Source organism: Aphidius gifuensis, linkage group LG4 (assembly GCF_014905175.1).
Source record: "Aphidius gifuensis isolate YNYX2018 linkage group LG4, ASM1490517v1, whole genome shotgun sequence".
Taxonomy (NCBI): domain Eukaryota; kingdom Metazoa; phylum Arthropoda; class Insecta; order Hymenoptera; family Braconidae; genus Aphidius; species Aphidius gifuensis.
Window position 1 is genome coordinate 8,426,825 of NC_057791.1, and position 16,282 is coordinate 8,443,106.

Below are 16,282 nucleotides of genomic sequence, written 5' to 3' on the forward strand. Positions count from 1 at the left end.
AAATGTACCGACCAACCGTATACAGCGTGGAGGGCGTAACCATGTAAAATGGTATCCGCTATTGTCTTAAAAATGTGCACAATAGTGAATATTCCAATAATTCCAGCGCTAATATTACCAAAGTAGGTGAATTTACCCCATGTCTTTTCCCAAACGCTTTCAGATATCTTTTTGAAATCTTCATCGCTGAAGATCCCCATATAGGATCTTTTAGCGTATACAAGATTTGTACCAGAAGCTTGAGCTGCGAAGTCACTCAATATCATGGATCTCTCAATAGGGAACATGATTCATTCTCTCATATTCTGTAAATCTTCTGAGGTGTAAATACCTGATGAGGCTAGTTCTGTCAATGCGTTGCATCTCCAGCTAGCTGTAGTGGCGGGTTTCAAGATTGAAGGTGTTTCTCCCAAGACTGGATTAGGAATAAATTTGTACCATAGATTGTCAATTTTAAAATATTGTGGTAAGGGACCGTTACATGGTAGTTGAGTTGCCTCAGGGGTTATGATGTGTGTGTGAGGAGTCATGAACATACTTTCATTTCTACCTTTCGTGATGGGTAAATTGCTGTAGCATTTACCATCTTGTCTTATTTTTACCTCCACAGCTACACATTGAATCATATGAACTACTTCCCCTGCTACTATTGCTGTGTAACCAGGTTTACCCATATATTGGTAGGCGAATTCGTCGGGGATGTTTGCAGCGAGGGACAGGCTTGCACGCAGTTGCTTCCTTTCTAATCTACATTCATTTTCTAATAAATTATAATATAAATCGCTCATCTGATTCCTTGCCCAACGCTCTACATAAACGAACTTAGCATTTACATAACTCATTATATCGTGGGTTTCAAGATCTTTTCTTTCTTTGGTCGAAGGTGATTGACCTTCTGTTATAAATAAACGGGGGTGTTCGGTAGAAATTATTTTAACGCCGCAGTTTTCAAATGAACTTTTTGTTTTAAGAGAAAAACTATAATCGTCGTACATATCTTCTTTTAAATTTTCCCAATAAAATCTTTCTTTAATTATATTGTAAGTTTTATTTACCTCTTTATGCCCCCCTATGGGTGCATGATGGGCCTCGTTAAAAATTTGATCCCTTTCTTTTATATCAACAAATTCGATTTCATTTGTACAAATAATAATTTTAATTTTACTATTCATAAATTTCTCTTTTATTATTTCTAAAATTTCCATCCACTCTATATTGCAAACTTTATTTGATTTTGAAATGACTACAATTCTATTTCTTTTTCCAACATAATTTCATGAGCATGGTTTAATGCTCCTCTTATATGTTTAATCATTGTAAGTAATGACTCCCCCTCCCTTTTTCTTATTACAAGAGGAAAATGAAGTTTCTTACCCACCACTTTACAACTTGCTTTTCTTGCTTCGACAGGGTGTTTTAAAATATTGCTATGCTTTTTACATAATTCTTTGGCGCCTGAATCACAAGGTTCGCCGTTTTCTGATACGAAATACATTTTATGGTTCTTTCGAACTTGAAAGGGTTCTCTAGAAGTTATAATATTTTTTGAACTGTGTTCAATTTGAGTTTCGATCTCGTCCTCGCTCACTTCTGAGTCTTGGGAGTCTGAGTCGTCTTTATTAATTTGGTCTATATTATTTGGCAGGTCTACAGTTATTTCAACATCAATTGGATGTTTACTTGTTGTAATTTTGACTGTTTCGCCTTTTGAATCTCCCACTTCTTGCGATTCGGAAGAAGGTAGAATCTTTTTGGGTCTGCCCTTTTTTTTCAGAGAAGTTGGGGTTCCTTTTGTTTCCAAAAGTTCCCCTTTTTTAGGGCCTGCCTCTCTTTTTCAATAAGATTGGAGGCTTATTTGTTACAAAAGGTTTTAGCTTTTTTGGTCTACCCCTCTTTTTCTGAGTGGGTTCTGGTGTTGTCACCACCTCAAGAGGCCTTGTTTCAACAATAGGTTGAGGGCTTCTATTTTGGTTTCTTGTGACAACAAAAATATCTTTTCCGCATTCGCTTTCAGGTTCCTCTACGGGGTCCCTGGATAAAGCGTCTGCGTTCAAATTTAATTTGCCTGGTTTATAGACTACATTAAAATTATATTGGGCTAATTTTAGCCTCCATTTACATATTCTATTATTATTATTTACTGGGTTACTGAACCACTATAAAGCTTCGTGGTCAGTTACTACTGTGAATTCTGAATTATACACGTAAGTTCGGAAATTCACCACCGAGTCCAAAATGGCTCTGGCTTCTTTCTCGTACGTACTATAATTCAGCTCAGCTCCTCTAAGAGCTCTTGAGAAATAAGCGATTGGTTTATCATTTCCAATTTCTCCTTGTGACAAAACACCGCCTATTGCGTATCCGGAAGCATCCGTAGTGATGATGTACGGTTTACTCAAATCCGGATACTGTAGAATTGGTGCGTTACAAAGGAGGTTTTTTAGAGTAACAAATGCTTCCTCTTCCTCTTTTCCCCACACAAATTCTACGCCATCTTGCAGTAATTTTGTAAGAGGTTTTGCAATTTTCGAATAATTTTTTATTAATCTGCGGTAATATCCACTAAGCCCTAAGAATTGACGAACATTCTTTTGGTTTTTGAGCTTAGGGAAATTTTTAACCGCTTCGATTTTTTTTGGATCGGGTTTGACCCCGTTTTCGCCAATCACGTGGTCTAAATAATGTACTTCCGGTTTTAAGATCTCGCACTTGTCTGGTTGCAAGCGCAGGTTGGCTTTACGAAGTCTTTCCATCATTTCCATGATTGTTTCGTCATGTTCTTCAAGGGTTTTTGCAAAAATTACTATATCGTCTAGGTAGATGAATATAGAGATCCCTTGCATACCGACAAAGACTAAATTCATCAATCGCTGGAATGTTGCGGGTGAATTGGCCAGGCCAAACGGCATGCGCGTGAACTCCCAGTGACTACGTGGAGTTGAAAAAGCAATCTTGTGCGCATCTTTGGAATCCATTTCTATTTGATGGTATCCAGATGCTAAGTCAAATACAGAGAAATATTTTGAACCCCCCAACTGGTCTAATATATCCGTAATGTTGGGCAGCGGAAACGCATCCGGAATAGTTTTTTCATTTAATGGTCTGTAATCAATTACCATTCTGTGTCTAATATTGCCCTCAGAATCAGGCTTTTTAGGGACAATCCAGACAGGACAATTATAAGGGCTTTCTGAAGGTTAAATGATACCCTTCAAAACTCCCTCTTGTACCTGTCTCTCGACTTCTTCCCGCAAATTATGAGGAGGTCTATAAATTTTATTATTTATGGGGAGTTCGTCCGTCGTGGGGATACGATGACGAACCAAATGTGTTGAACTCAGTGGTTCATCAGGTTATTGAAACCTGTCAGAATATTTTTTTATTATGTTACATACATGGTCCAACTCTTCCGCATTTAAGTGTTCGAGTCTTAATAATTCTTTAACTTTATCGTAACGTGTCATAATTTTTACTTCATTTATTGTATAAATTTTATTGGTTGAATTTATTTCCGCACATCCGGAAAAATTGGACTCTGTATTATTTGGAAAAGTTAATTTGTTTTCATTCAATTTAACGTCAGAATTTCTTCGCCAATTTTCTTTTTTTCTTTTGATACTAATAAACGCTTTATTATTATATGGATTAAAAATTTTAGTTTCATTTGCATTCAAAGAGATTTTATTTAAATCAATATCATTTATTTTCAATTTTTCATTTGGAACCCTACTCAAAGAAATTTCATTTAAATCAATATCATTTGTTTTTAATAATTTTTCATTTGAAACCCTACTTAAAGAAATTTCATTTAAATCAATATCATTTGTTTTTAATAATTTTTCATTTGAAACCCTACTCAAAGAAATTTCATTTAAATCAATATCATTTGTTTTTAATAATTTTTCATTTGAAACCCTACTCAAAAGAATTTCATTTAAATCAATATCATTTAATTTTAATAATTTTTCATTTGAAACCCTACTCAAAAGAATTTCATTTAAATCAATATCATTTAATTTTAATAATTTTTCATTTGAAACCCTACTCAAAGGAATTTCATCTAATTCAATATCATTTGTTTTTAATAATTTTTCATTTGAAACCCTACTCAAAGAAATTTCATTTAAATCAATATCATTTGTTTTTAATAATTTTTCATTTGAAACCCTACTCAAAGGAATTTCATTTAAATCAGTATCATTTGTTTTTAATAATTTTTCATTTGAAACCCTTCTCAAAGAAATTTCATTTAAATCAATATCATTTGTTTTTAATAATTTTTCATTTGAAACCCTACTCAAAAGAATTTCAATTAAATCAATATCATTTAATTTCAATAATTTTTCATTTGAAACCCTACTCAAAGGAATTTCATTTAATTTTAATACTTTTTCATTTGAAAACCTACTCAAAGGAATTTCATTTAAATCAATATCATTTAATTTCAATAATTTTTCATTTGAAACCCTACTCAAAGGAATTTCATTTAATTTTAATAATTTTTCATTTGAAAACCTACTCAAAGGAATTTCATTTAATTTTAATAAGGCCCTCCGATATGCCTTGCAAGGTTCCTATTTCACCTTCATTTATCTCAAGGCCTGATGCCTGAGATTTTTTTAATAAATTCGGGGTTGCTCCCGAATCTAACATCATTTTTACCGTTTCATTACCGTTATTTAGCTTGATCTCTATATAGGGAATAGTGTTAAAATTTGTTGCATTTATGGTGATAACTGGTTTATTTATTTTAATTGACTCTACTTTCTTATTTATTTTTAACATTTCATTATTTAAATCATTATCTATTTTTTCAATAATTACGCAATCATTATCAGATACAAAACCAGTTGCCTCCATAGCCGCAATATTTTTATTATTAATTTCTTTAATTATTAGTTTACGCCGTCCCTCCTCGCTTAGAGGGACGGTTGCAAGTTTCCCTGCACTCTTTGTTGGAATTTTTTCTTAACACAATTCATTTCTATATGATCATCACCCTTGCAGAAATCGCAACCTCGAATTGAACCGTCTTTTCTATTATCCGCATATTTATTACCAACCATGTTACCATTATTATTACCCATATTATTACCATTATTATAACCGTTCGTGTAATTATTATTGTAGCCATTGTTATTACCATTATAATAGCTACCATTATTACCGTCATGACCTTTAATGTCGCAAATCTGACATACCTTGTCATTTTCTAGTTTTGATGCGATTGTTGGGCAATTTTTTGCTGTGTGTTCCGTACTGTCACACAATTGGCATTTTTGTTGGTTCTTATTTTTCCAACAATCTTGTTCTGAATGGTTTTTACCAGTACATTTTGTGCATTGCTTCAAAGTGATAAACTCTTGAGTACATTCGCTTGCAAAATGTCCCTTTTGTCTACACTTGAAGCATACCTTCATTTCTTTAAATGTCGTGGGCTTTTCGTCCCCTGCCATTTGAGGCTTAGCCAATTTACATTGTGGTGCTACGTGGTCTTTTTCTTGACATAATTGGCAAAAGTTAACTTCGAAGTTCTTTTCTTAGTTTCTTCTCTGCCTAACGTTGCCCTTCTGGCTAATTCTTCCTCTCTCTCTGCTGCTTGTTGTATAATCTTTTCATAATCTTCAGACCAGTTTATGTAATCACCAAGTTCAGGCTTGATTCCCGACCTTAGTACGTCTTTTGCTAGTTCTTTCATTTCATTTTTGATTTGTTTTGGTCTTTCATTTTCTGCGGGTGTATGCATTTCTTCAATAAAATTTGTGCGTTTTTGAATTCTTTTGACGAAGTTTCTTATGGGTTCATTATTTTTCTGAATGAGTTTGAAAGCTTCACCGATTAACACTTTTTCGTTTTTGGTTTTGCTTATCAATTCCCTGAGTGACTTCATCAAATCCTCAATGCTTTCAAATTTCTTTTTAGTCATATCATCACGTACTTCTCTACTTACTTTGGTACGTACTATCATTTCAACCAAATTTTTTTCTAGGTCCTTACCCACATAGTCTCGACTTTCCTCACATTCTATTCTGAATCTTGTGAGTTCTTGCGATTTACCTGTATAATTGGAAATACTTTTACATAATTTGTTCATAAGAGTCATGAGATGTGTTGTTTCCTGGATCTCTGCTAATCTTTTTGCTGTTGCGTCCGCCATTGTGTTATTTATTGGAATTCTTTGTTCGGGTTTGATATTAAGATTATCTGTATTTTTGTTATCGCTGTTCTTAATTCCCTTATTTAAATTATTAGTTGCAACTGGACTTGTTCTTAATTCTTTTTCTTTTTTCTTTGTATTCTCAAGATCAATTCCAGCTATTAGATTTTGTGCTTGTATAACTTGTTGAGCGAGCTCGTCTTCCCAATATCTTCTATCAGTATATCTTGTTCTTGTTCAATTGATGCGTCGCTTTTGCTGTCGCTGCTGTTGCTGTCTGGCAAAGTGGTATTTCTTGCAATATAATTACTGTAGCTGTCGTTATAATTATCGTCGTCGTTGGTTATGATTGAATCGTTATTATGATGTATATTTATTGTGGGCGAATTAATATGAACTTTTATTGGGGTGTTAATTATAATTTTGCTTAATTCTGGTTCATGCGTTTCAGTTACGTTTTCTAACGACAATGATCTTTTTTCTAAAATTTCTTTGTCAATTTGATTTTTGATTTCTTGACTTTGTTTACTGCTAAAAAACGATTTAGTTAATGAACTAAAACTTTGCCAACTCGAATTGGTCTTAACGTTCTAGCCGAAAACTTTAATTTCTTGACTTTTTTCAAATTTTTCTTTTGCGAGACGGTCGACCTCGAAGTTTTGGCTCCAAAAATCGTTTAAGTCTTTGTTTTTGCGTTCCAAATCAGATTACTCTGATTTTAGACGCTCTATTTCAATTTTCTGTTTAAATTCGGAAATTTCTTTATTTTTCCTTTCTTCTTTAAGCTCAAATCGTAGTTTTTCTGATTCTTCTTGATATAATCTTGTCTCGAAATTCGGATTACATGGATTTAATCGTGTATTCAAGTTTATTAAATTGAAACTTTCGTTTACCCCGCTTTTGAATTGATTTTTCCGTAATACCAAATTTTTTAAGCTATTTCTCTTTTTCATTGATCGTGCTTCTGCCCCTGACAATTTTTTTCTGTCTGGGCCGTAATACAAATCCCCTCTTTGTCTAAGATTATATCTTTTTACAGGTTGGCTTATTTCCGTGTTTTCACTTGACATTAGAGATTATTACAATTTTTATTCTATGCTAAAATTTATGTGGCTGAATAAGGGCCACCATCCATTAAATCCGATAAAGGGAATTTCGTTGCAAGATTATTGTTGTTTGTCAATGTTTTTATTATTTATTCCCCCCAAATTTGCAATTAGTTTATAAATAAAAAATGTTATAAACTCAAACTATTATTTATAAAATTTTGTGAAGTAAAAAAAATTCAAAAAGGGTAAAAATAAAAAAAAAATTTTATTATTTATATTCAAAAATTACTGAGAATACTCTAATTCTGTATCAATAGGTGATTGGAAATGTTCATTAATTGTAAAAGAAATGATTTCAATTTAGACGTAGGTTCGAATCCCAGTAAAGGCAATGTTTTTTTTTTTTTAAATAATTAAAAAAAATTTAAACAAGTTAAACTCTAATTAATTAATTTTAATTTTCAAATTTATAAGAATAGTATTAATTCTGTATCCATAAACTATTTGAATAATCCATTACTTGCCAAAGAAAATGATTTTAACAGAAATGTGGGTTCAAATCCCAATAAGGGCGATGTTTGTTTTTTCTTTTTTTGTAAATAAAATTTAAAGTGTTTAAATTTTTATCAAATAAATTTAATTTTAAAATTTATAAAAGTAATATTAATTCTATATCATTAATTGTGAAAGAAAATGATTTTAAGTAAAAATTTAAATTGTTAAGATTTTAATTAATTAAATTTAATTTTAAAATTTATAAGCATAATATTAATTCTATATCTATAGTTCATTAATTGTGAAAGAAAATGATTTTAGGATAGACGTGGGTTCGCAGTAAAAACAATGTTTTTTTTCTTTTTTGTAAATAAGTAAAAATTTAAATTGTTTAAATTTTGATTAATTAAATTTTATTTTAAAGTTTATAAGAGTAATATTAATTTTATATTCATAAACTATTTGAATAGTTCATTACTTGTGAAAGCAAATGATTTTAACATCGACGTGGGTTCAAATCCCAGTAGGAACAATGTTTTTTTTTTTTTGTAAATAAGTAAAAATTTAAATTGTTTAAATTTTTAATTAATTTTATTTTATTTTAAAATTTATAAGAATAATATTAATTTTATATTATTAAATTATTTGAATAGTTCATTACTTGTAAAAGCAAATGATTTTAACATCGACGTGGGTTCAAATCCCGGTAGAAACAATGTTTTTTTTTTTTTTTGTAAATAAGTAAAAATTTAAATTGTTTAAATTTCTAATTAATTAAATTTTATTTTAAAATTTATAAGAATAATATTAATTTTATATTCATAAACTATTTGAATAGTTCATTACTTGTAAAAGTAAATTATTTTCTGTTACGGTTAAAATTTTTATCATATATATTTTTTGTATCTCAGTAAAAAAAATTTGTAATTTAAATTAAGTTGATATTATTACTAATTGTTATAATGTAGGTGGTATATATTTAAAGGGATGATATCAGCTTCTCGATCATTTGGAACCAATCGACGTACTATTGATTTATAATTTTGTAAGTATGTGAATGTTTTAATAAGGGCTACTGCCCTGTCAGTTATTTAACTAAAGTTGGTATCCCAAAAAAAAATTATATCGAAGGGGGTTATTAATTTTAGTTACAAATTTATTAATTAATGTTGTATAAGGTAGTAAATATTTTAGATTTAAATATTACTTATTGATTATATAAAAAACAAAGTCGGTATTTTGTTAATAAAAATTGTTTTAATGTTGAATTATTAAAAAGGGGTATTGAATTATCGGTTATTTGAAGAAAATTCGATATCTTGTTAATTAAAATTGATTTAAATGTTAAATGTATATATGAAAAAAATTTAGATTAAAACAGAATCGATGTCGTATTATATTAACGACGTGTATATGTTGAATATAAAAATATATCGATTTCTAAAATAAACTCGGTTATTAAAAAGCGTATTACTTGAATAACTCGATCGTTTATTTATTAAATGTGTAGTTGTTTAAAATATTAACAAGGGAAAGTCAATATATCAATTATTTAAAATAGACTCGATTGTTTATTTATTAAATGTGCAAATATTAAAATATTAAAATAGGAATAATAATATATCGATAATTTGAAATAAACTCGATTGTTTACTTATTAAATGTGTAAATGTTAAAATACTGTAATCGGAATAACCATATATCGATTATTCAAAATAAACTCGATTTTTTATTTATTGAAAATGTTTAAATGTTAAAATATTAAACTCGAAATAATAATATATCGATGATTTAAAATAAATTCGATTGTTTATTTATTTAATATATGAATGTTAAAGTATTAAAATCGAAATAATAATATATCGATTATTTAATATAAACTCGATTGTTTATTTATTAAAAATGTGTAATTATTGAAATATTAAAATCGGACTAATAATATATCGATTAGTTAACTTAAACTTGATTGTTTATTTAAAAAGTGTGTAAATGTTAAAATATTTAAAATCGGAATAATAATATATCGATTATCGGAAATAAATTCGATTGTTTATTTATTAAAAATGTTTAAACGTTAAAATATTAAAGAAAAAAGGAGCAATAATATATCGATTATTTAAAATAAACTCGATCGTTTATTTATTAGATGTGTAATTGTTTAAAAATCGGAATAATAGTATATCGATTATTTAAAATAAACTCGATTGTTTATTTATTAAATGTTTAAATGTTAAAATATTAAAATCGGAAAAATAATACATCGATAATTTAAAATGAACTCGATTGTTTATTTATTAAATGTGTAAATGTTAAAATATTGAAATGGGAATAATAATATATCGATTATTTAAAATAAATTCGATTGTTTATTTATTAAATGTGTAAATGTTCAAATATTAAAATCGGAAAAATAATATATCGATAATTTAAAATAAACTCGATTGTTTATTTATTGAATGTTTAAATGTTAAAATATTAAAATCGAAATAATAATATATCGATAATTTAAAATAAACTCGATTGTTTATTTATTTAAAATGTTTAAATGTTAAAGTATTAAAATCGAAATAATAATATATCGATTATATAAAAAAAATAAACTCAATTGTTTATTTATTTAAAATGTTTAAATGTTAAAATATTAAAATCGAAATAATAATGTATCGATTATATAAAAAAAAATTAACTCGATTGTTTATTTATTACAAATGTTTAAATAAATGAATATTTAAAAAGGGAATAATAATATAATGATTAAAAAAAAAAAAATGAGATCGGGTTTCGTATTAATTTACAATGTGTAAATGTTAAATATTTAACAACGAATAATAGTATATCTATTGTTTGAATAATATCAGTTTTTATTCACTAAAAATGTATAAATAAATAAAATATTCAAAGAGTGAATAATAATATATTAATTATTTAAATAAAATTGATTTTTCTATTTATTAAAATGATTTAATAAAAATTGTTTTTAATTAAAAGGGGGACTTGACAGCCGACATTGATGGGTTGCAACGCCATTGCATTTTCTAATGGTAGCTAAGGGTTGTTGGGACCCGCCCTTCGGTGTTGGCTAGGCTAAGCTAGTCTAGCTTTCCTCGTACGCCTATTCAGGGGAGGAGTTTGGGCCTTAGGGGTGTTTTCCGTTTTCCCGCAATGGCCGAACTTCTTCCTTCTAGTTCAGTTTCTCCCCGCGTGTCGTGTTTTCCTTTTTTGAATTTTGTGTGTCTATTTCGTTACCCCAAATATTTAATTAATTATTGATGTGTAAATAATCATTGTTGGAAGGAGATTATATCCTCAGATATTTAAGTTGAATAAATTTTTATTAATTTACAATAATTACTTGTTGCAAAGGAAATTCTAGTCCCCAAATATTTAACTTAATTAAATTATCATTTATTTGTACTAATTATTGTTGACAAAGGACTTTTAATTCCCGAATATTTAACTTAATTAAATTATTATTTATTTATAACAATTATTGTCACAAAGGAATTTTAATCCCTCAAATATTTAAGGTTGATTTTGGAAATCTGAAATCGCAACAGATTTCTTTTTTTTTTATCTTATGTTTAAATGAAATAATTATCTACATTGTCAATTTTTTTCAATTTTTTTTTGTGTGGTTTTTTTCAGATATTTACTGTCAAAGTTGACAACTTTAACACGCAAGGTATAGGCGGTACATCATATTTTTATTAATAACTTTTCCAAAACGCAACAGAAAACGTTAAATTTCTATCAGTTTGTAGTGCTAGAAAAGACAAATTTTTGATATAAATTTTAAGTATTTCGTCTGTTGCGTTTTAAAAATAAATAACTTTAAAATTCAAAAATTTCGCGAGAAGCGCAGCACACAGACATGAACACAAGCATGGTTTCAGTGTACGATGTAATCTTCGCTTGCTAGTGTGTAGCCACGCACACACATACTACTAAAGAACTTAGTTTTTTCATCAGTGGCGCCACAAAAAATTTTAAGACACGGGAATAAAAAATAGCGTTATTGATATACGGGCCCTTCGTGGCATAAACATTGGTTCGGTGATGCGACTGGGAATCAACCTGAGGTTGAATAAATTGTTTTTTTTTTTTTTTTTTTGTATTAATTAACTTATTGTTAATGTGTGTATATTAATTATTGAAAAGGGGAGATAAATTCTTAAGATTAATTTTGATTGGCTATTATCCATATATGGTTAATAACTGTTGTATAAGGGAATTAAATCTTAAATATTTAAACCAAATAATTTGTCATTAATGTATGCGTACTTGACAACGTAAAATAAATTTGGATGTTTGAATTAATGGCTTTTATTTTTACTGTAAAGAAATTGAATAAATTCCAAGTCTTTCAGTATTAGTGACTGCGTGCTAATTACTAGAATTTTAAAATAATTTCCCAATATTTGAAACCATTGATTTGTTATTGATGTATGCGCGTTGATTGTTATTAAAGGACAATAAATCCCGCGTATTTAAATCTATCAATTTGATATTAATGTGTGTGCATTAATTATTGAAATAAGAGAATAAATTCCAAATGTTTAAATGAATTTATTTATTATTATTAATTGCTTAAAACGGACAATAAATCCCACGTGTTTCAATTCATTAATTTAGTATTAATGTATGCGCAATAATTATCGCAATAGGAAAATAAATTCCAAATATTGAATTAAATTCATTTACTATTAATTACGCATATTAATTGTTGAAAAAGGACGATACATCCTATTTATTTAAATCCATTAATTTGATATTAATGTCTGTGTAATAATTGTTGAAATGAGAGGATAAATTCCAAATATTTAAATGAATTTATTTATTATTTATGTAAGGGTATTTAATTGTTGAAAAAGGGCAATAAATCTCACGTATTGAAATCCATTAATTTGATATTAATGTGTGCGTAATAATTGTTGAAATAAGAGAATAAATTCCAAATATTTAAATGAATTTATTTATTATTTATGTATGCTTATTTAATTGTTGAAAAAGGGCAATAAATCTCGCATATTAAAGTCCATTAATTTGATATTAATGTGTGCGTAATAATTGTTGAAATAAGAGGATAAATTCCAAATATTTAAATGAATTTATTTATTATTTATGTATGCTTATTTAATTGTTGGAAAAGGGCAATAAATCTCACGTATTGAAATCCATTAATTTGATATTAATGTGTGCGTAATAATTGTTGAAATAAGAGAATAAATTCCAAATATTTAAATGAATTTATTTATTATTTATGTATGCTTATTTAATTGTTGAAAAAGGGCAACAAATCTCGCGTATTAAAGTCCATTAATTTGATATTAATCTGTGCGTAATAATTGTTGAAATAAGAGAATAAATTCCAAATATTTAAATGAATTTATTTATTATTTATGTATGCGTATTTAATTGTTGAAAAAGGGCAATAAATCTCAATTTATTTTGACCAGTTAAATTATTATTTAATTTTTGTTGCAACGGGAAATTAAATCCCCAAATATTCAATTAAAGTAAATTCTTATTTATCTATAATAATTATTGTTGAAAAAGGGACTTTAATCATCCAAATATTTGAATAAATTAAATTATTATTTATTTATTATAATTATTGTTGAAAAGGGGTTTTAATCCTTTGAATATTTAAATAAATTAAATTATTATTTATTTATAATAATTATTGTTGAAAAGGAAGTTTAATCCTTCGAATATTTAAATAAATTAAATTATTATTTAACATGGAGTCAGATTTCAATTTGGTAACTAATATGTTCGTTCGTACTCACTTACGTAGGTTGTTTGTTACTTATTATCATTTTGTTAATTGTTTATTATGAGATCAAGATTATTTATTGTTATTAAATACTACATAGAGATGAATTATTTATTTACTATAAGTATGTTTAGACAACTTAATCCTAAGATTAGTCATGCAACTTTTCTCATGCTTTATTTTATTTTATTTTATTTTATTTCTCTCTTTTCTCTTTTTTTTTTTTTATTCGTTGGGCCCGGTTGTCGGTTTAGGTTAATGGGGGGTACAAACTTGTGGGAACAAACATTAAAATTTGGGAAAACCCAGTAACACCCCAGGTAGCCAAATAGGAAGATAAAAAGCAATCATCATATTTATTTTCAATTTTTGGGCCTTATCAGATGTGATAGTGCCATTTTTCGACATGGCCCAATTTCAAATATTGACGGATCGGATCCGGCAATGATTCAATCGACGACGCTTCATCTGTAGACTCTACGATAGTTTTTTAAAGTTTTTTAGTCGTTTATTTTTTTTTTTATTAAACAAAATGTAGTGACAGAATTTGTTTTTGCAAGATATTTTTTGAACCGCCGAACCGAATTAGTTGATGTTAAATGAAATTTATGTTTTTTTTTTTTCCAAAAGCAATTATCATATTTATTTTGAATTTTTGGGCCTTATTAAATTTAATATCCGCATTTTTCGATAGGGCCCAATTCCAAATATTGACGGATCGATTCCGGCAATATTTCAATCGACGACGCTTCATCTGTAGACTTTACGATATTTTTTCGAAATTTTTCGGTCGTTTATTTTTTTTTTATTACACAAAATGTAGTGTCAGAATTTGTTTTTGCAAGATATTTTTTGAACCGCCGAACCGAATTAGTTGATGTTAAATGAAATTTATGTTTTTTTTTTTCCCAAAAGCAATTATCATATTTATTTTCAATTTTTGGGCCTCCTTAGATTTAATATTTCCATTTTTCGATAGGGCTCAATTTCAAATATTGACAGATCGATTCCGGCAATGTTTCATTCGATGACGCTTCATCTGTAGACTTTACGTTATTTTTTTGAAATTTTTCGGTCGTTTATTTTTTTTTTTTTATTAAACAACAGAAAGAAACAACTCTAGAAAATAAAACAAAACAAAAAAAATAGTCATTTATTTTACAACAAAATGAAAAAACAAACAACATAAAAAAAATAAAAAATCCTACGGAACACTTAGGGTGCACCTTGGGGGACTTGACTATATTTTTATTTTATTTATTTATTTTATTTTATCTCCCTTTTTTTTTTCTTTTTTTTTTTCAAACAAAATGATAAATTTTTACCCTCTTTTTTTTTTTTTTGTTCCGCCGACAAAATAGACGCCGCGTTAAAATTTACCCCCTAAAAAAAAATTATTTTAAACATATTTATTTTATTTTTCACACCACAAAAAAAATTTATTTCTTTTCTCCGAATTTTCCCGCGCGCGTAATTAATTTTCTCAGCCTAATTCTACCCTCCGCGTACGCGTTTTATCGTCTTCAAACCGGACGAGCCCCCATGAAATATCGTAGCCAGATCATTTATTAGACAATCAATATTGCCCTTTAAAATAATCCAACTAGATATGTAATTAATTTAACCCTGTTTATCCTGCGCGGCCAGGGCGCATAAGAAAGATAGGGAGACGGATTTGTGTAATGTAGGGAGAGGTAAAAAGGAACCTGAAAAATGCGCGAAAATATAACACAATGATATGGTAGAAATAATTTCAAATAACACTTGTAAATTCAGTAAAAATCGGAACACAATTTATTTATAAATTAACCCTGTTACTATTACATGAAAATGCGATACAAAAACAATTATTAAATATGTAACCCAATTAAATTTTACTCGCGCGTCGCGTCGAAAAGAGAGAACCTAAAGCCATGCGGTCGTGACGGAGTCAGAGACAGAGAAATATTAAAATTGCGAATAACCCGAACAATAATTAAATTATGACGGCCGAAATACTAGCGACGGGATCGAGAAGCAATCCAGTCGATTAATTAAGCAAGTTACTGACTCTACATTGACGCTACGATGACGCTTGGCTTTTACAATGTTAATATTTTTACACTCGTCATAAATTCACAGAACAAACACTGAACAAAATTTATTTAAAAGAAGGTATTTACATTGATTGTCGGTGATTTAATCTAGCAATCTAGTGACGGCGTGTACCTTGGCTTGACCTCGGAGACGCTTGCAAATTGACAGGTTGGCTTGGTTACAATATCGCCAGTAACGATGTATAAAAATATATATAAATATATATATATATTTGATATAGATGTGGTACAATGTAATTATACAAGTCGGTTGTATGTAATCGAAGATTAAATTATGTCAAATTGTAGACATAAACGTAGCACTGACTTTACAATAAACTCACAGTAAATGTTACTTTTATATGAATTTAAATAAAATAATTATACGAAACTTCTTCACTGTACTTTATAAATTGTATTCAATATTGAATGGCTGACCACGAGGTCGTAAATTTGTATAATTAAATATTTAATTATTTTAAATAAATAACTGATTATTTATTATAGCAAAAATGTAATTTATTCTATTCAATATTTATTTGATTAGACAATGCAACACAATGCGTGCTTTGAATTTAATTTACTCAAGCAAGAAAATTTAGACCATGCGGTCGTAATTTATTACAAGTTAAATTTGTAAATGATTTAATGAATTTAAATTAATGATTAAAGTAACCAAATGTTACTTAAATATTATTGAAACAATAAATTGATAAAATAATCAATAAGA

At 28.2% G+C, this 16,282-nt stretch overlaps 1 protein-coding gene across 1 annotated transcript; it reads right to left on the bottom strand.

The window, feature by feature from the left end:
* Positions 1-4,919: 4,919 nt before the first annotated feature.
* LOC122853821 (C-module-binding factor A-like) lies at positions 4,920-5,420 on the bottom strand. The gene has a single exon (XM_044154240.1). It carries the CDS (start codon positions 5,418-5,420, stop codon positions 4,920-4,922), a length of 501 nt encoding a protein of 166 aa, XP_044010175.1.
* Between the last annotated feature and the right edge of the window lie 10,862 nt (positions 5,421-16,282).